Below are 23,699 nucleotides of genomic sequence, written 5' to 3'. Positions count from 1 at the left end.
GCACAAAGCTGTGCGCGTGCAACCTTCACCTCCGCTATTATTTACGATTTTCCGACCACAGACAAGATCGGAACGTATGGGAACGCCGTCGTCGACACTTTCCCACACTCGATCTTGTTTACACAGGTCAGAGGGGCGCGTGCGGTGGAAGCATCTGAACACAATCGCAAGTTTGGTGAAATCCGGCGCCGCACGATCCTCCAACGTTTTCACTCGAAATATTATTTTAACAGAAACTAAGTTCAAATTTACACTCAACAATATTTTTTAACAAAAATGATTATTTACCAACATTTTATTGTAATTGAAACTTTATACGACTGCAGCATTTTTGAAATATTAAGAAAACAACTTATTAAAATTGTCAAACATTTGGCCCACCGGTGACATTATTGCATTAAAATCCCATATCCTTCATATTGTAAATCTTCATCATACAAAGGTACAAAGTTCCGCTGTTACTTTGTAACTGCGGGTAACATCAGCGTGGGAAAGGTACACACCATCCATAAGTATGTTTTATACTTATGCGCTGGTTCTGCTTGAATGAATAACAATAATCAAACGCTGATGGTTTAACCAAGAAGAAAACTTTTTATTTCGTGAGATTTTGATGACTGTCTTGACTTGCCGGTAAAGTAATATAAGATGCTATTTCAGCTTAACCGCACGTGCTAGATTCCGTCAAGTTTTTAATTTGAACTTAATTTTAACGAACACAAACTACAAGCAGCCATTTTTTTCTATCCGTTTGTATAATTTTCTACACTTTTTGCTTATAAAATTATTTAACTTATTTTATTTTGTATATTGTTAAATTCGTAATGAAACTATATTAAATTTATCGACGATTTTTATTTAAATAGCTTTAGGATGGCTTATTGCTTGCGCGACTTAGTGAGATTTATTGCCTAATCCGAACCGTGCTTAACTTACGTCATCGTTTAACAAATGTCTTTAATATTGTCGTTATCGGAGCTTGAGTCGTGGGAAAAGCACACAACGATGGACTAAGTTACTGCCATGCCGACGCTCATAAAGCTTTTATTTATTCAGAAGACTTTGACTTAAGAAAGTTATTATAATGGCGCAACGCATGTGTGGCTTGCGTAAAGTAAACTATACGACCTTAGCAGAAACGACTTAATCAAAACAACTTCTTCACTTTTATTAATTAGAACATTATTCAACATACTTCTTCCCAGAATGAAGGTAAAAATCTTTTTGTCCCAGTATACACAGTTACATATTTATTTGCGTTTAGCGCAGTATTTGTATTTACAAGAGCCATTCTGAATATATATAAATATAATGTTCAAATGTTCAACTTATTATAATTTATCAATGCTATTGTACCGTAATTGTTGATAAATGGTCAAGGTATACGAACGGGTGCGAGTCGCGTGTCAAACATGGTCTGGAAGTGAGGTAGGCGACTGACACGAGTTCGCCACGCGAGTCACTAGGGTCTGTTGGCTTTGTGGTGTTCAGGAAAAAGATCCAGAAAGTGTGTTAGACCAACGCTTCATCCGGACCTGATTCTTATACTGCCAGAACAAATAGAAAATTAGTTTTCATAGTCGAACTATAAAAACAAATATCGTATGAGAAAATACAGCAAACTGTGATTTGAGGATTCGATCTAATTTTAGACATTAAACAAAACGCAGGACTTATTTATTTTATTCCAATGCCGTTTTGTCGACAGGAATATCACAGTAGAGATTTTAGACCTGTATAGAATTTATTTTAATTTACTCAGTTCCTGTCTGGTACATGTAATCCTAATGTGTGACGTCATGCAACTGGAAATTATGTCATCAAGTGACGAAACACAAGTCGGTGATGTTGATTTAGGCGGAACTTATATAGAAAGGCAAAAGGTAATTCAGAAGGATAAATATTCATATGTTTTCATGTTAACAATGCGGTAATTTTCTCATTCACCCAAATACAGAAATAACAATATAAAAAAAAACATAAAAAAAGGAAAAAAAACTAATTTTGTGAATTTATCATTCTATTAAAACAGTCGTCGAAGCCAATAATGGAAAAACGAAGGCGAGCTCGAATCAATAGCAGTTTGAACGAGTTAAAATCAATTCTCCTCGAAGCGCTAAAAAAAGATGTAAGAACAAAATAATGGTGAATTTTATATTTGACCAACTTTGTTTGGCTTCTAATAAAACGCCGCCGTGTAGTTTATTCTACTGGAAGCAGCCATTTTACCATTTTATAATGAAACGTAATAATTAGGAGTCGTGAAAGCGGCAACCTGATTTGCAATATTCGGCCTATCGATATACCATATAAACAAAAATGTCAAATCTATGTTTATTTCTCATTTAGAAACATCTGTTGGTTAGAATTTTTTATTTGTACGTTTGTATGTTTAGTTTCTTTTAAAACAAACAATATGCATAATTTAGTACAATGTAAAAAAATATGATTAGATTTATATATTTTAGTAGTTAATAAATTTATAGGTATTGTTTTAAAACATTTTGGTAATAACTAATAAAATAAATTAGAGCACGCGTCATTCAAAGTTAGAGAAAGCTGATATTCTTGAGATGACGGTAAAATATTTGAAGAACGTGGAACGCCAGCGATTATCAGGTTTAAACATTTGTTCTAAAGATGACCCTTTAATTAACTTCTTGTTTGAGATGTAATGCAAAATACCGAAAAAATAATAGCATCTCATAAGCCGCATTCTAAAAGTTAAAATAATTGTGTTTTTTTTATTTTTACCGTAAACTAAAACAGTTTCCTTGAGCATTGACCCTGCCGAAATTAACCAGTACAAAGCTGGTTTCAACGAATGTAGAAACGAAGTCATGCGGTTCCTGAGCACTTGCGAAGGAGTTACTGTTGATGTGCGAACAAGACTTTTAAACCATTTGGCGACGTGCCTTCATTCTATACAGGTGATTTAAAAGTAATTCTACACTGATCCTTACCCGTTAAATTGAAATACAGTTTATAGGTACAGAGAAACTGTATAACAAACAAACAAAAATATCCACTTTATGTACGTTTATGTGCATATACGGTAGAACCACGTTGTAGTTGTAAAATATTATTATAGTAGTGTGGGGTAAGATAGGACACGTTTTTATTCTCTTTTCTCGACCCATAAGAATATTTAGTGAATTATGTTACCGTAGCCCCGTGGCCCTAAAAGAGCGTTATTCATTGTTAAAAACACAATCTTACCTCACAGTTACTATATGTTTGTATAGTAGGGTGGATGAAGATGGGACAGGTTTGGTACAGTTTATTTAAATATCCTGATCGTGTTTTAGACAAATTAACAACGGTATGTACGATTTTGTAATTCTTTAATTTTTCATTGTTGACTGCCAAAGACGATAAAATCGAATAAAAAGGTGTTCCATCTCCCCCCACCCTATACTATTTATATTTTTGTGAAATAAAGTCATGGCTGTAAATTACAAAGCATTTCCCGATAACAGAAACAGCAGTCAAACATTTTCGATGAATCGGTTGCAGACTTCGGTTTGAGCCAACATTCCAATCAACCTGCATCTATATTATCCAATGGTCAAGCAATCCAAGTTCAGTTTTCAGATTCTACTGTCCCCGTTGCCCTTGGAAGCCTAAACACAGGTATAAATATGATGGTTGTTCATCAGTCTTCTCTCCGTACTATCTTAGTAATTATACTAATTACCTTCAAAATAGAAAAATCATTTTAACTCGTTTTCCGAAGATACGAGTTTACTATTCTGCAATGTGTACTCCTAAGCATTTTTTTAATAAGCCTAGCAGGCAAAATATATCGCATGATAATTAGAAGCGCATTTTTTCGAGTCCAAAAGAAAAACGATAACGTATATTTTTAAATCAGGTTTTAGTCCAATTATCGCCCCAAAGCCATCAGTTTTAAAGCGAGTAATCTCCGGTAGAGAACAACCATTGGCAATTGTTCGCACGTTGCCCAATTATGTTGCTACGCCAGTCGTTCTGCAAGATTCAATTCAACTTACGTCGCAGATTGGTGGAATTAGTTCTGCTAACATCGCCTTCCTTCTCCCGCCTTCCTTAGAAAACGCAAACACGTCTTCAATGAACAATGCTAAAAATGAAGTCAATGACACTCTGACTACAGAAGGCCAAGCTGCAGAAAAAATCTTATCTTCACCGACATTTGAACCAAGTTTGGGCATGAAAGTAAACAGCAAATTAAGTGACGACGAAACAGTGAGCAACAAAACCAGTACAAGAGAATTTTTCACACCTCGTGATAAAACAAGCACAAAGAGTTCCAGGATTTACAAATTAAATAAAGATAATGTCTCATCTACATGTTCTAATACGATGAAGATAGTCCCAAACCAGGATATAGAAACTATGACAGGATTAGCCCTAAATAAAAGACGAAATAAACGCGACAAAAATGTAAAACAAGAGGGAAATCAAGTACAATGCGTTCCAGCTGATTCAACGGAATCAAAAAAAATTAGGCACTGTCACAAGACTCATAACGATGACGTCACAGAGGAAGATTTCCGTTTTACCAAAAAAATGAAATTGAAAGACTATTGTTTACCGACAGATGAAACCCGACAGAATAATGATTGTATATCACAACTTAAAAACCTTACACAAGCTAATACGGCAAACGAAGCAACCATCAATAAAAGCTGCCATATTCATTGTAATAGTAATTTTACGTTACAAAACAAAACTCAGGAACCAACACAAACGATGGTGTTTTGTAGCAGTGGGGTGTCGAAGCCGGATTTTAAATCTATGGCTGTCACTAAACAAAAAGGAGGACCGTGGCGACCTTGGTCAGAAACAGATTTGGTGGGCGATTGAGTTAGAAAAGCAAACAAACACTGTGAATTGTATATCAAAACCAATCTGCACTAATTTAAAGATGTGCTGTAGCTGACTTGTTGATGTGCTGTAGCTGACTTGAAGTATACCACACTGCTAAGTATATTTATTATTACATAGCAATTTATTCCAAAACTTTTTATTTTCGAAAAAGTTTTCAACCTCTTTTTATCAGTTCTTATTATTATTGCATGTTCCTTCAAAAGTTCATAACTTGGTTTCAAAAGTTCAGCCTAATATTTTTTCGTAACTGCTGCCTGCCGTAATCCACGAAGCTTATGTAATCGTCGCGGATAATTAAATGACACAAAACCAAACACGTTTGTACGTTGTGCTGTTGTAGTGTATTACAGATGAAACGTCACAAAGCCAAAAAATGAAATATAGTAGAGTGGGATATGACGGGACCCTTGAGCATATACAGTCAACCCCGCTTAATCGGACCACATCGGGACCAGCGAAAAGCGGTCCGATTAAACGTGGGCCGATTAAGCGGGGTTGACTATTACCCAATATTTCTAAACTTGTAAAATATATGACAGTTTTGGGTGATACTACGAATTAGTACCAAATACCTTTTCATAATTGACACCAATTAAAATACATATAAACTTGCAACAACAGAAATTTGGTAATAACCTTAAACAAAAAAACTGAAAACTTAGATATTATACTCGTTTCTGTAACTTGTAATTAATCTACCGAAATTAACATTCTGTGCTAGTTTCTTTGCCACGTAAACGTTATAAATTATTATAATTTTTAAACGGTATGTTTTTGCTGATTTTAATCCTAAATTAAGACATGACTCCTGCCTACTTTTCTCATGTTTATATCTCAGTTTTTATTATAAAACCAATTTGATTAGACAAAATTAAACTGTACGAAATATTTCAGCCTATTTTTAACTAACTACGACTTTGTATTAATGATTTAAATTCGGAAATTGCATAATTTCGGCAGTTTTCATTTAACAAGCATTAAAAAGCTGGGCATATTATTATAATTAAATACACCGAACTTTAATACTTAACAACACTAACCGCCTTTGCCGCGAACTTAGTTGGACCGTGAGAATACTGTCGAATAATACTGTAACATTTGTTTTTGTCTATCATCAAATAGACACCCGTAAAAGGATTTTTTTAAATGTCCCGTCTTACCCCAAGTTCCATCTTCCCCATGCTACTATACATTATTACAAACATCCCTTTTTGTAAAAAACGTTAATTTTATCCTGCGCTGGAAAAGTTTTTTTTCGTTGGTATATACAACTAAAGACATATAAAAGAATATCGGTACAAACAGTTTCTTTGTAGAGCTGCGAACCTTAATCTTTGTGAAACGAAATATAAAAATATACGATGAACGGAAAATGGATATGCTATATATGTTTGATGTAACTAATTGCGGATTGATATATAAGTAGCCGTTCAAGCTGCAAATATACGTCGGAGTAATTCAATGATACGCTTGTACGAAAATCGACCCCAACCGCCATATTTTAAGCAAAGGATGTTCGAGATATGATCGTGGGAAAATCGGCAAGATTTAGTTTGCCTGGGGCAACAGCCCGCTATAAAACCAACACAGAATCCTAATCCAAATGTTTATGTAAACGAACTTTCGCCAAATTGACTAATATTTAAAAAAAGCAACTTCTCCCAAATCCATTGTTACTACAACTGTTATTCAAATTAACTGTAATTTACGCACATAACACGAAACAAAACTGGCGGTTACATAACGAAGCATATAATCAAATAAACAAATTACGACCAGTATGCTATGATACAATACCATTTTATACAGTAATGGTAATTTATTCACGGTGACTTTAAATCGTCTCGTATTCTGGTTTTCTGCTTCGACTTCTCCCAATAAAATAAGCAACAACCACCAACAATATAAGTCCGGCAAGAACGGAGCCCACGATTATTGGTATGATCGGGCTCAGGTCGCTCTTGCAATCATCAGCTGTTTAGTGGAATATATGAGCTACAATCGATTGCGTTTGATTGAGGAAAGCGACATGAGCAACTATGTTAATTAAAGAAATAACGAACAATTGTTGTTCACTCACTTTCACCAAAATATAAGACATAACTCAACCTATTTTATATTTATTACGTTGATTCACAACATTATTATTATTTGGGACAGTAGAAATAATCAACAAACAAACGATAAATGAGATATAATATCTTCTTTAGAAAAGAGATTTTCCAAACTTCAGATTGTCAATAAATGTTTAAAAATTACAAGTTTTTATTTAACTAATCACAACTTAAATAAAAACATTTTAATCAACAGGTTGATATGTATTTCTTTTCTTCTGAGCAGAATATTTTCGATAGCCAAAAAACCCTACGCCCACTGTCAGTAATAGAATAACAACAGTGATAGCGGCAACAATTGCTATCTTTGCAGTCGACCATTTGTTGTCTGCAGCACAATCGTCAGCTGCCAAATACACAAACGGAATCTTTGCAAAGATTGAGCCAAATACATAAAATAAAACTCACAGAATAAAATATTCTCATTGAACTATTTCATTTTATTCCACACCAAATAAAAGGGTGATGAAAGTCACCGCTTTCTTAACATTTTCACTGAAATCCAGCATTTCACCAACCACAAAAACAGTGCTGCTTACCTGTACTAAAAAGGCCATGGTTTTTATCAACTCCATATGGCTGTAGTTGGACGTTGGCCAATGAAACATAACATTGGGTTTCGTTCAATAATACTTTGGTGGTGGTCGTGCATTTGTACGAATGATCTTGATCCGATTGGAAGAGATGTAAAGAAGAGTTTGCAACTGTTACCTTTCCATCAGCTGAAATAAATTTCATTAATACATTATACCATTAAAAGTTGATTGCACTATATCTGCAGTAACATACTGTACAAGCTAAGTTTTACTTGAATACCAAACAATTTACATTTCATTTACTTTTTAAATGATAAAAAGCTAAAAGAAAACATATGAATATAAGTAATAAATTACAGTCATAAGCGTGGTTTGGAAAATATTTTGAATTGGTGTTGTATTGAATGTGAACATCAAAGAGGTAATAGTTGAACTTGGGCCCCAAGCTGGTTCGATTGAAAAAGAAGTTGAATGTAACTTGTTCCATTTGAACCCAGAAATAAGATATTTGGTTTCCACATTCCCCACCAACCACTGTTTTTGTTGAATTATCCAACGGGATTCGAGTGTTTGTTCGCTGCATGTAAATATAAACAAAGTTGTATTAAACTAGACTGACAAAATATAATGGCAATTTAGATTTAACATCACTTGTAGAAATCGACCAACCTTTCCAAGCAAATTAACATATGTAATGTTAGCAGTGGCAGAGAACATATACATGGAACAAATGGATTTGTTGGCAATCACTGTCCAGTTGCCAACATTTGCTTCTGGGAGAACTTCATCCGAAAAACATTTCTGAGCTGGAATTGTACTTTTATTTAATCAGTTTTAATTTAACATTTTTCTTACAAAATATTTGCATTATTTTACATTTTCTAACATCAACCAATTATTTCACATTTCCCCAAAAAATTAAATTTTATTACCAGATACAACTGAAAATCAACTGATAATGTGAACATGGTTCCATGTTCAGAGGTGCAAGTATTTCATTAAAACACTTACGAGTAGAAAATTTGTTTTGCTGAATATCAAATGCTTGCAACTGAACACCAGTTATACGGACGATAACATTCGATGTAGCGTTCACAAGTATGTCATTCTCAACAGTTTGGCATGTGTAGGAGTGTTTCAATGGCGTGCTCATCTCAGTGAGGTCATTAACACTGTACATGTAGGGATTTCCATTTTTTTCTGATAATAAAAATAATACAAGAAATTTGAAATACAACATATTTGATTTTGTCATTAGAAAGTTTCAGGAAACATTTTATTAACTACTGTTACAATATGATATTGTTTCAAATTTTCATTTATTACATAAAATATAATTTAAGTTAGAATTATATACAATCTTAAAACAGAAGTTAACATTTCATATTTATTCAAGTTTAGTGGTACCTGATGCATTAGCGTTGGGGAAGTTGTTTGTAACGTTGTATTGAACATTAATCCCACTTAAGTAGGTTTGGTTGAGTTTGATGTTTCGAGTGAACGTCAAAGATAGGAATTGTTGCATCTTGCTGTTATTAAACATCACAATAGATGTTTCACCCTCGCATGTTGCGCTCACAACTGAATTATTTGAATTAAAGTTGAACCCGATCTCAACCTAAGTACAAAGTGATAGGTGTTACGTGAATAAAAAAAGTAAAAGAATTAGAATTAACAAACAATTAGTTTGTCCTATTAAGCTTTAAGTTCTACAAAAATTGATGAAAGTATGGAATCCCCCATAATGCTGCGTTCATATTGTTTTAAAGATTAATCCTTAAATATAATAAACTATAATATTAGACATCTGACAAAACTTACCCCTGATTGGTTTATAGTATTGTATGTTGTTCGCATTTGAACGCCAATCGTTGCAAGAAAACAAGTTTTATTGTTCTTTGAATCCACAACCTTGTAGGAGTCTGAGGATAAACGTTGGATATTTCTTGTTTTATCATTGTGGTTATAACTCCATACCCACGTAAGCAATTAATTATCTTATTAAGCACAGCGGCATATATATGATGTGCGGTTATAGAAATTCATGGCACAAGTTCAACAAGTGCCATAAATAAACCTTACACAGATAAAATCAGACTAAAAAGTAAAAAAAAAGTACCAACAAAAAAAAACAAAAGTAACCGACAAAATACTCACGAAGACTTGGATCCACAGGTTGATACGGAGCATTCGTTGTTACTGTAAACAACATTCACATGAATAAAGAATATTAATTTGAGGTCAAAACTTACCCATGGGTGTAGTTACTGAAGCAGGTGTCGTCACCTCGGCATCACAAAAATTTGCTGAAACAAGTAACAGTAAATCAGATAATTTCATGTGCTCAAATGTTTAATAAAAGCAAGCTGTTCCATTTAAAACACAGTAACAGAATGTTAAAATAATACTTAAAAATAAAATATAACAGTGGCAGGGTTTCAAAGCTTTGCCACAGAGAAACAGATATCATAATTAAGGAAAGTAATTTACTTTTACCTCGTGTGGCCAAAAAACGATGTTATAACATGAATGTTCTGTTTCATACTACTCATGCCAGTTAGGAGTTACCACGTATATACCTTTGTGTGTTTTTTTGTATCGCTGACAATTTAGATAAACCATTGGTGACCACTAGGTTAAGTGTCTTGTTCCAAGACCAAATACGCCCACAACGGTGGCAGCAACGAGCCAAGAACCTCTGGGTTAGAGGCAGGCGGGCCAACCACTGCCCCACGGTGCCGGATAAACAACACTGTGTTTTATATGATATGACTTACCGTCATTGAAATCACCGGACTTGTTCATTCCAAATGCTTCCCATTGTGTATCTTTCATCATAACCAGCAACATGTCTTTAGTTGTATTTGAGTTGACAAAAACAGTTTGTTGCAAATCACAACGAAACGAATTTGTCACTGGTGTCGCGCCGAACATTAATCCACCGTGCTTTATTGTAACTGTCTTCCCATACTCTGTATTAAGAAACAACTTATAGCTTGGACAGTGATTCACAAATTTCTCTTTAAGAAAAGTTTGCAAGACTTACAACACACCAAGCGCCAGCGAGTGGGGAATTTGAATGTAATGAATGAATGTACCTTACTTTATCCTGGCGTGGCGGGAAAACGACAGTCGTTATCACACGGGTTTAACACCTCGTGCCAGCTTACAAGTTACCAGGTATGTTACTTTGTAGGTGATTATTTTTTGGGATACTTTTTTATGTAGGACTGATAATTTAGACAACCCATTAGTGACCACTGGGTTGGAGCAATTGCCGTTAAATGTTTTGCCCAAGGACACATACGCCCACAATGGTTCTTCTTCAGAAAAGTTTGCAAGACTTACAACACTAAGCGCCAGCGAGTGGGGAGTTTAATAATGTTGTTTATCATTAGAATATAAATAAAGCACCAGGGTGTTGGGACACAGCTTGAGAACCACTGTCTTAGGTTAATAGTTCTTAAATTTATAAGGGTTTTAAAGTGGATTCTGTTGAAAGGTGCGCAAGAAATATTAAGACTTGAAAGGGAATCTCTGGCTCATGATTATAAACCGATATTGTAAACAAGAATTCTTGTTCAAATTACCAGGATGATTTTGAAGATACCAAAGGTTGGTTTTGTAAGATAACGTCACTTCATCCAACATGTATTTCACTACATCTGATTCAGTATTTCCAACGGGTTTAGGTTTGACAAATGAAAGTGTCAGATTCATCAATTTTGTTCCATCCACATCAAGTGTTATGCTTGTAACATTACTACTGCATGAGCCTGCTAACATTGTCACTCCACTTCCATTCACATTTATTGTGGAAATTTGCATCTTCAAACAGATATAAAGGTTTTGTAAACAAATTTTATTCATATTTAACTGATAAAAACCTTTTGTGAAATATCCAAATACATTATTTTAAGTTGAAGTGTAGATTTGAATCGAGCGCACGTCATGTTGGTCTTGACATCTTTTACAGCCCAGTCTCCTGATGAAGCTGGCGACTTCTTAGTATCATGGAAACATACTTCTGTAAACGCAAATTATGGTTAAATTAATTTAAATATTATATCTATGACATGGTGCACCATCTTTCGATGAATTGTCAGCAGGAACATATGCTTGAAACATTGTGACATCAGTGATACGCATGAATATGTCCGACACTTGAGTGTTATTGGTAAGGAGACTGACTTGTGTTTCGATGCTGCAACTGTAGGAATTTCCTAATTTTGTTGGCATTATCATAAGGTCTGTAGATCGTGTGTTAATCACCACTGGTTTGCCTGCAAGAAAAAAAAAGTAAAACAGTTTCAGGTTTATGTGACTTATTTTTAATTCGTCAACATTTGTTAAATTTCTTAGTATTGATAAGTACTAAAGTTAAAAATCTTTTGTTTAAGTGAATATATTGACCGATATTTTTATTTAAAACAATTGTTATCATACTTGGTGCCATGGCAAAAGTGTCGTTGCTAAAAACAAAGTCGTATTGCACGGATGTAAGAGAAACACTGGAGTTATTCTTGTTAAAAGTTAACGTCAAATTTTGGTTTCGATTTTCATCAATTATAGAAAAGTTGAAAGAATTTTTGCTGCAATCAGTTGCTTGCGTGATGCTGCTGTTATTCATGTCGAACCAAGTCTAAAAATGTTACGACCGAATTGTAACAATTGTTATTTTGGTTCACTACTTACATTTAGATTAAAATATTTTGTGTAGTAAGGTGTGCTGTGACATGTTAATTGCTATTTGCACAATTTATTTAAAGTAGTTTTCCTATTGGCCAACAATAACAAATAAAAAAAAATAATATGTTAAAGGTTTATACTAATTCATTGTAGCAGGAGCGATAAATGATTATTATATGTTTGAGACTTCTTTTCTTAGTCTCTAAAACAACTACTTTTCAACTTTTCATTTAAACTAATCTCTGCCTGTATACAGAGATTCAATCATTTCTCAGTTACTATTGTAAAATATATATTAAAAAGCTTTTGGGAACACATTAAAAAACTTACAGTAGAGTAGAGAAAGCTGGCACACCTTAGCACATAATATTCAAATAAACAATTAACAATGGTCTATGAGAGTCGTGAGAATACGTTTTTATATTTCTTTGAATGTTCTTGGTTTACCACCAACGTCCCATCTACCCCAATGTCCCATCTTCCCTACCCTACTATGTTTACTTCTGTGATAAAACTTCATAGGTGAATTACTATTCAGTGATCATCAAAATAAAAACCTAAGATACAAATTAATATAAATTTAGTTAAAAACTTACGTCATAAGATTGGTTTACATTTGCAGTATTGACATACGACACACGCAGTTGAATTCCTGCAATCGCACGAAAACACATTTTTTTGTTGTTTGAATCTAATCCTTCCCAGTGATCTGAAATGTGATATAATTTAAAATTGTGCAAACATGACTTTATGTGGGTTGGATTTTCTAAGTTTCTTGTTTATACGAAGGGTTTAACATTTATTAAATGTTGGTCAAAATAGGAAAATTACATTAGTTCATTTTTTTATTGTTTAACTAATGTCACGTAACTACACCCATGTCTACAAAATGTGTTGGCACATTATACAATGCAAACTATGAAACATGTCATGAAATTGTAATCAAAGCAACATGTGAAATGTGAGAAATTACTTTCTTCACAAAACTTTCCACACAAAGAAAACTCACATGTTGGTGGTTGGAGTGGGTCGGGGTGGGGGGTCGTTCCTAAAATAAAAATCACAATTAAACAACAACCTTTTACAAAACTGACTATATTTTGTATGGCAGCTTTTATAGTAACAACAAGAGTGCTACAAAATAAAATGTTTCTTAAAAAAGGTTTATAATAGTCAGACCACATTACTTCAAAAATAAATATTGTACCCTGCTTTAAAGTATGATGCACTTTTGGAAAGTTAATTGATAAATAATTTCTTTCTAACCAACTGTTAGAGTTTTTACTAAATATAAATAAACTTATGATCATGTTTCTTAATGCCTATTTCAGAATGCAAATTTGCATTACTTTTACACAATGGTTTAAGATAAGGTATCAATGCGTCATGGCTTTTGTTCTTAATGATTTATCTCATAATCAATGGAAATTACACAACAAGTAATTTTACTGATCCGAGTAACAAAGCTACAACTGCTGTGTATTGAAATACACAATCACAGCCAAATAATCACTTTTTTAAATGAACAAAAGGCACCTTTATTTTATTTAACAAATGTTGTATTGTTTGTTTCTCTTTTAACTGAAATAATTATTGTTTAAAATGTAAAAACTAGTTATCATACTACAGTTTATATATTCACCTGGCATTGGGGTGGGCAGCATTTCCGGACATTTAGAGCCTGCCAAAGAATACATTAGTTAAGCTAAATGAATGTCACTTATTTATTCCCACATGCTGAGTCAACTTAAAAAGTTATAACAATAATGTCGGCATATTTCAAGCACCTTATGCATGCTTATTTTCATATGTGACTGTGTAAGTGATAGTTTTTTTTTGTAAGTAATAAAATTAGGAAAACTCTTGATGCAACGACTGGTATGTCTCTATTTACAATGATAGAGTATCAAGCAATAAGTTTATTTCAGTTAATTTGTGAATGTTCTTTACCAACCACTGTCTCATGCCACTGTTGATATGTTACACAAACATTTTCGGGTTCATTCTTACCTTTGCTAAAGCCAGAGTTAGGTAAACGAAAAGCTTGAAGGTTTGTCATATTAAACATTGCTGACAAATGTGATGTGATGCTGATGTTTAATGGAGCATCACACTCAAACGATGAATCTATCGAAGTTTTAAATACTTCAAGTTTTGTTCCATTCTCCACAACTTTAGTGCCTGAAAACAATAGAATATATAAAAACAGATGTAGTAGGAGGGGGGGAGATAGGACATCTTTAGTACATAATAGCCAAATATCCTGAGCGTGTTTTAAACAACTAACAACGGTCCATGGGAGTCGTGGGGATAAGGTTTTGTATTTCTTTGAATGTTCTTTGTTTACTACCAAATGGAATGAAAAGGTGTCCTATCTTGCCCCACCATACTATATAGAATAGCAAGTGTATACTTTTAAATTATGTTTACTTTTTATAGGATGGTTTGGCAAGTATCGACTAGTTGTATCCATTGTGAGAGTTGCAGCATCCAGGTAATAGTTCGAAGATTGTTTTTTGGAAACAAAATATAGCTTTGCTACAACAGATTGATCCTTTTCCAAACCGAAAGTAACATTGACGGTGGTGTCATCACAAGTTGCTGTAGCATTTGCATCAGAAAGCAGGGGAATGTTGGTTGTCATGCTCTAAAATATTATTTACGATGCATTATGTACATTACGAAACAGCCTTTTACTGCCAATTTTAGAAATCCCAACAGTTTAAAAATTACAATAAACAACTTTTTTTTCGCAGTAACTTGGCACTTTGCGTTACCATATAGTGCCCATAATGTGTACCGAAGTCATTTTGTGTATATAACTAAAGCGTAAAAACAGGTTTCCAAACAATGGTTAAATTGAGAAAAGCTAGGAAGTTCAAATTTGAAGAATTTAATTAGATGTCAGATTAAATACTGTCACACTTAGGTAGATAAACAGTGTCCTAACCAAAAGTGTCGATTAAAGGCAAACATTTGCTAAGTTTTGGTTCAAACAAGAAAAGATAAATGCAGACTTAAAGTGAAACTATTACTATTTTTTAGTTTGTTTAACTCTAGCTTACATTTCCTATAATGTTTGTATAAACAAGTGTGAAAGAAGCAGTGGTGTTCATTCGAAAGCAAGAATCATCATTTGGTTCTGATAGATCCCATGAAGTACTTTGTGCAGTATGCATGTTGTCATGGAAACATGTAGTCACTAAATTTAATTGGAAATATAACAATTTCTAGATACTAAATCATAAATGGTCAAATGGTATCTTTTAGGTACCATTTAAACATTTATCAAAAAGAGCTAAATGTCAATTGCAAGGAGTGGTGGAGAACTAAACCCTGATGCCAACATCATTCTAAATTTGGTTGCACACTTTGACTTGAAAAATTTAAGAAAGGCAATGTGTTTTTATGGACACCGGTGACCAGGGAAAAGACGTATTTATTCCTCTTTAGTCAAATGTGTCCAGGATTAATTTTTCTATCAAATGTGTTGATTAGAAATTGACAAATTTTGGCATTGAATTTTTTAGCTATTTTTTAAAAATTGTTATGGTTTGTTTGTGACTCAAGTTCCAAACTAACTTTTTTCTGAAGGCTTGTTTGCAAAAGCTTCCAACTTCTGTATATTGACAAATTGCAATGATGCACTAGTTACATTGGTGGAAGAAGACTCCAGTTCTATCTGCGTATCCTGACTGCACTTATAAAATGTCTTTAATGGAGTTTTAAAAACATTTGTTGCCTTTGTCATTGTAAGGTTAATATTTTCTTCAACATCTGTATAGAAATAGGTATGTTGGCATAGAGAATATATGAAGTGCTTTATAACTAGGTACGTACTGTCTGCTTTTGGAAACAAAGTCTTATTGATTGTAAGGTTTACCATCAGCTTGGTCAATGCAAAAGAGCCATCGACAGATTCAAAAGTAAATTGAACATTTGGTGAACTAGCTGAGAAAAACTGGATCATACTTTCATTACTGATACTGGCATTTACAGGTGTATCGGAACTCTTTATAGGTATAACCTGTAAATAAAATAATCACGTGTTAACGAAATACCTTAAAACAAATATAAAGAATGGATGTTGGTCATACATGAAAAGAATTTAAGCATTATAACAAGTGAGTCTAATTGCATGGTATTTGTGGTTCATGCAAGCTTATAATTTTTTTTATATATAGCTACAATTCAGATAAACCATTATTAGTGACTTTGGAAAATCATTGGCAAACATCATTAAGGAAATAATAAAGACTATTATATTTGTAGAAAATATTTGTGCACCTTAACTGCAGAATTTTTATTTGAAACTCGTAAATTAAGGTTCAAGTTCGCAAAGAATACATTCGTGTCTCCTTTAACATTTTTAACTGTCCATGTATCTGGGGAAAACTTATTAAAAACACAAATCCTGAATAAAAAAAGAAAATCTTACCTCCATCTGCCAGCGCAGAACGAAGACCTGGATATGCAAAACAAATTGTAAAATATTTTTAATTTTACCAATAAGTTTTAACATAGGTTAGAGCACAAAAAATAGATTATTGAATTAAAAACATAAGGTAACTACATATTTCTACTAAAGCTTCAAACTAAACAAATCCTTACCTACTCGTGTACAACCTCAACTTTAAGCGCTTGCTATCTTGAAACTGTAATTCAAAAAACTCGAAACTTGCTGAAGTGAAAATTTATTTTACATGAGTTACACGAAAAATATTTAAATTAAAATGACACGACAGTAAAGCAATGAAAATTGTTTGTTTGAGTGTTATATTTTTTACAATCTCAAGTGCGAAGAACAATTTTGTTCAAAGAGCAACACAGCAGTGAACATAAATATTGAAAATTTAAAAAACAAATCCAATTTCAAATTTCTTATTCCAAAAACATTTAAAGTTGTGAATATGATGTTTAAGTTACAGCATGAAGTGAAAGTATGTCTGGTAAAAGTCCGAAAGTGTTATTGTTGTAAATTGTTTTGGAAGAAAAAGGCATTGTTATCTTGACATTTAATATCCAGCATTCAATCCTGTAAATTATTAACAGGTAACAGCTGACGTCTACCTCCGACATCACGCAACGATCAAGTAAACATATTAACATTACACCAGTTCAGTGGTCGAATGTTCATTTATCTAGTTATTATATATCAGAATATACAGCTTTTTAAAATCGGATTAATATTCAAAGAAGACTTTTTGTGTGTGGGTTTAAAATAAACACAGCTGCAATATTACAATACATGAGGACTACAATTAATCAACAGTCATTCAAATCTCGAGAAATCAAGTGGGTGGTACAATTTGCGCAGGTGTTAATGTTTACCATAATAAAAATATGCAACCACTAAAAAAAAAAAAAATTGTGCTGATCGAAGCACTGACAGTATTACCAATGGATGTAAGTTTACCATCATCAAAGGTATTTTAAATCACAATGATATCATGAACTAAACGAAACTAAAGCAATCCTTAACCACAAGCTTGAAACAGCGACAAAATTTATTCAGACAAATTCACTTAAACACAACCTTTAAGTTATAAGAAATACCACCTAACATGACAACATTGTTAAGTTCAACAGAAAATTATCACCCCCATTAAACAGAATATTTACCACCATCCTCAATTTATTATATGATGTTTGTAATGAATTCTGAAATCGCAATGTTTGGCTTACGTGGCAATCCTTTACATTGCTTCATATCTGTGCTTCATGCGACGTCGGCCAATCAAATAGGCGATAATTACTATGATGATGAGACCACCCAGGGCACATCCAACAGCAATTGGAATGATTACGTTGTTTCCAATGTCACCTCCGCATATCTGGGCTGTTTGTGCATGGTTGTGTTATGAAGTGTCGAGTGTATGTTCATGTAAGATTGGTGTGTAAAGGGGAAAAAAAAAATTTGTTAGTTTGTTTTCCGTGGTAAACTAAAGATATTAATTTACAAAATGTGTTCATATATTATTATTACACTGTTTGACATAATTATTAGGAATCCGTTATTTGATAATACAGTTCTTGTGACACAAAATATCGCACAAGAACATGTAGCAGAACATTTCAACATGTTGAGATGTATTGTGGCCATAGCCACCTAACCAGGAGTTGCAGGTTAGGCGGGCCAATCATGGAATTTTATACACTGAATTAATCACAAGTAAGTATTATACCCAATTAGATGTAATTTGTTTGTATGTCTAACTATAACGGCCCCCACATTTGTAAGAGTTTAACGACTATGATTGTGTGCGTGTGACATATTCTTAATTGGTACAACCACAAATAGACATTAATATTTTCATGTGCCTGCAGTGCAACGTATGCTTATTGACTTATAATTTAAAATTATTCAAGTCAATTCGCTCAGTGTGGCATCGCATAGATAGACTAATAATTAACTAATGTAGTAACAAGTCACGAGACGAGTGCATCAACAATTGCACAACACTTACGCAAACCACAAAATAGCCCAATCATACCACCTCACTTTAAAAAAAACAGAATTTCAAGTATTATTTAAAAATATTCAAAGGGATACAATGCTGGATATTAAAGGAAATTTACTTTCAATTGAGAACCAACCACCCTTCTGTTCAAACTTTATGATTAAAAATTATAAACAACATAAGAAAATGCATATTATGCTTGTGCATGTATGGTATATGAACAGATACATTATGTCATATAGTTCTTGTGACAGATCAAAAGGCTAGGCTTGCGATGAAACTAACTAGTAATCTTTATCAAATTAGTTTCACTGCAAAAGGTATCGAAAACAAAAAAGCGAAGTTGAAGCATTTTGTAACGGAAGGCAAAATCTAAATCGTGTCTTAGATTTCCTCATAGCCCGTTCGACTTCTGCGTCGTCCAACGACATAAGCCAAAATTACTACAAGTATCAACCCCGCCAACACCGAACCAACTACTATTGGAATAATTGAACTGAGATCCGAATGGCACTTTGTTGCTGGGGAATTGTTGAATTAAATAATTAAGTACACATCAAAATAACAGATAATATATAGAAGGATGGGGGAGGATAGGACACCTTTTTATTTTATTTCTCTGTTTTTTGGGTATTAGGTGCTAAAGGTGTGTGTGATCCCCCACCCTTTTATATTAATACATATGTATACAGTATACATATGCCCTTAATTTTACTAAATTGTAAAAAACAAAACTAACCAATTCCATATTTTCCATTGTCAATTTTGAATGCTTGAAATTGTACATATTCCAACACCATAGTGATGTTATTGCTCATTTTCACTTCTATACCCGATGCACACATGTATGAAGCTTTCAATGCCACTTTACCAACTGTGAGTTGAGTTGAATTTGCTTCAACTGAAAAACAATTTGTTAAATTTATTGGAATGACCACCAAAAAATAAGCATACAACATAATTATCTCAATACATTTATACTGTACTTCCAAAGACACTTTTATTATTGCTGCCATTTAAATTAATCTACTTCCCTATTAGACGTCAGAAAAATACAATAATTTAAATGGCAGCAATGTTGTTTTATATTGTGTCAATGATGTTATATCTTGTCCTGGTCATATACAAGTGTGGCCAATGTACCAGTTACTTTTCTGCAGCGCCTGGTATTATCCTTTTTATTAGGCTATTATTTCAGGGTTGTAGTAGTTGTAAATCCAGACCGTGACGGTTAATTTTATTGAAAATCGGCGTAATATATTTTACGCGCACCTGTCACCCACACTAGCGTGAAGTTACAGGGTTGCCAGGCAACCCTTTGATTTTTTTCTGGAATGCGTAAGGAATTACGTTCGAGAAAATAAAGACACCAATATTACTGCGAACAAACTTCGTTCACGCTCATTAAAATATGTCAATACATTATGGTTGGCAGACGTAAGAAATTTTAATACTGAATCGCATTTTGGTATTTAAAGGTGCCATTTCTCGAGTTCAACAAATGTTGCCAAATAGCCACTAAGCTTAAAGTTATCAATTCAAAATGAATTTGTGCAGAATGAAAATTTCACTTACTTCCATTTAAGTTTGCTTTTACATAACTCAGGTAAAAAGAAGAATTTTTCGTATCCATTTTAAAGGTCATTGAAAATTCATTTTCCATATAAACAACATCAATTAAGCTGCATGAGCTACTGCTATTGTCAACTTTGTACAATGAAGTAACATTCTCTAACACTGCTTCGCCCTGTAATGTGCTTGGGTTTCTTAAAGATTTAAACTTAAAAATAAAATTACAAACCTTTTTAAAGTAGGCTTTTATATCAACTTTCAAACAAATGACACCATTTTCAGACACTGTGTATTCATTTTGAGATGGGAAAGGGCTTGGGGCAGCAGTAGTAAGTGGTGTCCCAGTGGTAGGTGATGCAGCAGTAGTTGATGGTGGTGCTGTTGTTGTTGATACAGCAGTACTAGAGTTTCCTACAGTTGATGTTTGACCAGTTGTTACATTAGTAACAGTAGCAGATGTTACAGGTACCGTTACTGTTGTTGTTTCATTTGATTCAGCTAAAAAAGTATGCATGTTACTAACATTGTTATCAAAAAAGCAGAGGCTTTAATTCAAGTTCTACACAAAAGCAGATTATGATTTGAGTGAGCTTGTAAAAAAATAGTGTCATATTATACCAAGATTGTGACGTACCGAACTATGAAGAATTAGCAAAATTAAAACCAGCATATATTTAAATCAAGCACAAACTAAAATTTATACAAACACTTTAATTCAAGTTTTGTTAACATGCATCAAATAGGCCTGTCGTGTATATAGATTTAGGTTTCTATTGTAACATTAATCATTATTCACTTACAGTCTCGAGACTGTGAAAACAGAAATCAATGACGTAAGGTGGTATATTTTGTTTTTAAATTGGAATGAGGGTGCCAGAGTGGTCGAAAGCAATTACTAGGTGAAGTTTTTGTATAAAACGTGACTTTGGTTTCCATGACATAATTATGCTTAGTCGGATTATGTTTGTATCATGTTTTTGTTGCACAGACAATAGGTTCTAGTTTATAATTTTATTTTATTTCTTTAAGTTTTTACAGCAGGTAAAAAATATTTTAATTTTTTAGAGATAAAGCATAGGTGTATCAAAGCTACAATTCCGCTGCTACCATTTTGTATCTAAGTTTTTTCTGTCAGTTTTATAAATCGAAGATGGGTTTAGACACAGGATGTTCCTGCTGTAAATAACCCTGCATCTATTGCACAATATATAAGCTGCTAAGATGCTAATATATCGAATAATATTCAAGTAACATAGGCAGTGGCGCAGCTGGAAAAAAAATTTTTTTCTGCACGTCTGTCACTTAAGCAACCAAATCTTAGTATTGATAGCTTAAATCTGACTATGATGCGGGCGCAAATGAAAACCTGTTACCTGTAACATTTGTTTTAAACATGCATCATAATGGAATGTATATAATCAAAATATAAAACTGAACAACCTATCATATCAGTGTTTATGTGATTATTAACAAAAGAGGATGCTTAATTTTGAAACCTATAAATAAGAAACAAGATATGTGATGAAGTCATTATGAATGAAAAATTGAAATGATTTAAATGTAAATGTAGTGATTGTTTGATGCTCACTAGTTGCTTGTGGGGTGGGCTCTGTTGTATCAGTTGTTATTGTTTCAGGAGTAGTAGACAATGTGACAAAGGAAATAGTGGAAAGTAGGGGGGTGGTAGCAGATGAGAGGGAAGTGCTGCTACCAGCCACAGTCGACGCACTCGCAGTAGTGGTTTTATTTTCTTTAATTAAAAAAAACGAATTCTTTCAAATGCTTTGCAGTAAAGTATATACCACAAATAATAAGAACTGTTGAACAATATACTAAGAATAATGAAACATAATATGCTTCAACAGACCCATATTTAATTATATTAAACAGGAATACCAACGAAAAAGCTCTTTATAGATAGAGATGCTCAAATGTAATCTAATGGTACAACTAAAGTTAAAAAAACAAAACAGCTGTTTAAAAAAACTTGAAAAAAAAATGCTTTTTTAGCATACGGGATTTCTCATAACAAAAAAAGTAAAAAAGCGGGTAAAGTTGAGTAACACTTTTTTATGGGAAATGAATTTGCAGTTTTGACAGACCTGTTTTTCCGAAGCTGTTTCGTTTTTTAAAACTTTGGTGATACATTTGAATCACATTTACGCATTAACACAAATCTTAATTTTTCTTTTGGTATGCACTTTAAAACATAATATGTTAGTTTTACTTACCACTTGCATTTCCACAGATGACTGAAGTTCCTGTAAATAAAATATGATTAAACATCTAAGAACTTTATTGGCTACACACAAATCATTGAATTGCCGGCAAAGTTTTAAACAGATTTAAAAAACATCAACAAAATCAAAGCTTAATCAACAATAAAAAAGGATCAAAATTTTAAAACAATTATGTTCACAACATGTTCTATGAATTTAATAAATGACAAACCCAAAGCAAAATCTTCAAGAGTAATGTCAGGTATTAATATTGAGTTGATAAAAATATTTGAAAGAAAATTTTGAAAACATAGTGAATTATCACATTGTTTAAACTTTGAATGAAGCATTTATTTAAAAGCGGTATTCACACATGGCAAGAAAGTAGGCAGCAACAAAGGAAGGTACTGATGTTTAATTAAGTTAAACCCATCCCTAATTATGACTTGGCCTGCTTAAAATTTGCCTGTGGAAATTTTTGCTCATAAGGACAACAGCTTTTCTTAAAATATGTCATTGACTACACCCACCAAACTTTTGGGATCGCATATAGATTATGAACACAAACTGATCAATAAAACTATGTACATATATAACATATTTAAGTGATTAATAAACATAGTTTAAGTCAACCACAGGACAAAGTACTCGCTTGAAATTGGCTTGATGTTATTGTTTTTATAAACGGATATTTATCTCTGCCCACTGACACCATCTGAAGCTAAGCGCGAATAAAATCAACATCTAAAACATGGAGGTGGTAATTCCATATCCTGGTTGACAGGTGTATACGGTTTGGGGAAGTAAAATATCTATAGAAGCAGACTACAGCACTGGCATCGCATAAGCAACCACTAGAGTATATATTTTGGGAAAGCGAAAGTATTTTAAATGAATATACACCTTCGTCATTGAACATTTAACTAAGTATTTTAAATGAATATACACCTTCGTCATTGAACATTTAACTGAGTGCAACGTCATCAATGAGAGTACATTTCTTTTTAGTCAAAACGTGCCGCTTATTAACACGTGGTTTCCTTTACAGCAACGATTTATTCAAAAATTATTTATATATAACAGGCTAATTCACAAGATTCACAAACTTTTATTTTTCACTTCTAGTAGTAATGCATCTTTGCGTAAATGTTGTTATTATGTAGGGATACACCGGGTCGAATCCGGGTCCAATTACCCGGTCGAGTATCGACGTTTTCGTGTATTCCGGACCCGGCC

General features: G+C 33.2%; 3 protein-coding genes and 1 long non-coding RNA gene across 9 annotated transcripts; 1 reads left to right on the top strand and 3 right to left on the bottom strand.

The window, feature by feature from the left end:
* Positions 1–1,714: 1,714 nt before the first annotated feature.
* e(spl)/hairy-c (transcription factor protein) lies at positions 1,715–5,186 on the top strand. Of its 2 annotated transcripts, NM_001078217.1 has the most exon segments (6): positions 1,715–1,883; positions 2,033–2,128; positions 2,532–2,619; positions 2,770–2,930; positions 3,480–3,633; positions 3,875–5,186. In NM_001078217.1, coding segments are annotated over 6 exon segments (1,569 nt in total). In that variant the 5' UTR covers positions 1,715–1,787; the 3' UTR covers positions 4,849–5,186.
* On the bottom strand, positions 3,029–4,096 carry LOC108950350. Its single transcript, XR_001975192.2, has 2 exons — positions 4,014–4,096; positions 3,029–3,623 (listed from the first exon to the last, which is right to left on the bottom strand). It is a non-coding gene; the product is annotated as an uncharacterized LOC108950350 (long non-coding RNA).
* A 1,369-nt stretch (positions 5,187–6,555) lies between the features above and the next one.
* LOC100185667 lies at positions 6,556–16,786 on the bottom strand. Its single transcript, XM_026838798.1, has 24 exons — positions 16,650–16,786; positions 16,499–16,596; positions 16,052–16,238; positions 15,794–15,988; positions 15,277–15,413; positions 14,642–14,858; positions 14,222–14,392; positions 13,854–13,892; positions 13,221–13,259; positions 12,808–12,920; positions 11,969–12,164; positions 11,608–11,805; positions 11,410–11,549; positions 11,113–11,350; positions 10,300–10,494; positions 9,775–9,828; positions 9,680–9,721; positions 9,344–9,444; positions 8,930–9,140; positions 8,534–8,722; positions 8,192–8,328; positions 7,880–8,099; positions 7,526–7,708; positions 6,556–6,846 (listed from the first exon to the last, which is right to left on the bottom strand). Exons 3-24 carry the CDS (start codon positions 16,179–16,181, stop codon positions 6,707–6,709), a joined length of 3,285 nt encoding a protein of 1,094 aa, XP_026694599.1. The 5' UTR covers positions 16,182–16,238; positions 16,499–16,596; positions 16,650–16,786; the 3' UTR covers positions 6,556–6,706.
* Positions 16,787–16,889: 103 nt separating this feature from the next.
* Positions 16,890–22,565, bottom strand: LOC100175471 (lysosome-associated membrane glycoprotein 1). 5 transcript variants are annotated; one of them, XM_018815895.2, is made up of 7 exons: positions 22,476–22,565; positions 21,833–21,994; positions 20,474–20,742; positions 20,248–20,419; positions 19,412–19,573; positions 17,897–18,050; positions 16,971–17,246 (listed from the first exon to the last, which is right to left on the bottom strand). In XM_018815895.2, exons 1-6 carry the CDS (start codon positions 22,528–22,530, stop codon positions 17,908–17,910), a joined length of 963 nt encoding a protein of 320 aa, XP_018671440.1. In that variant the 5' UTR covers positions 22,531–22,565; the 3' UTR covers positions 16,971–17,246; positions 17,897–17,907. The 5 variants fall into 5 exon arrangements, with proteins under 5 accessions (XP_026694600.1, XP_009861584.1, XP_009861583.1 ...); XM_026838799.1 differs by having other exon boundaries at positions 16,890–18,050; XM_009863281.3 differs by having other exon boundaries at positions 16,893–19,193.
* Positions 22,566–23,699: the final 1,134 nt, after the last annotated feature.

The sequence above is a fragment of the Ciona intestinalis genome, unplaced genomic scaffold (genome assembly GCF_000224145.3).
Source record: "Ciona intestinalis unplaced genomic scaffold, KH HT000116.2, whole genome shotgun sequence".
NCBI classification, from domain to species: domain Eukaryota; kingdom Metazoa; phylum Chordata; class Ascidiacea; order Phlebobranchia; family Cionidae; genus Ciona; species Ciona intestinalis.
The sequence above is the reverse complement of the archived record's forward strand: the minus strand, read 5'-3'. Positions and strand labels throughout refer to the sequence as shown.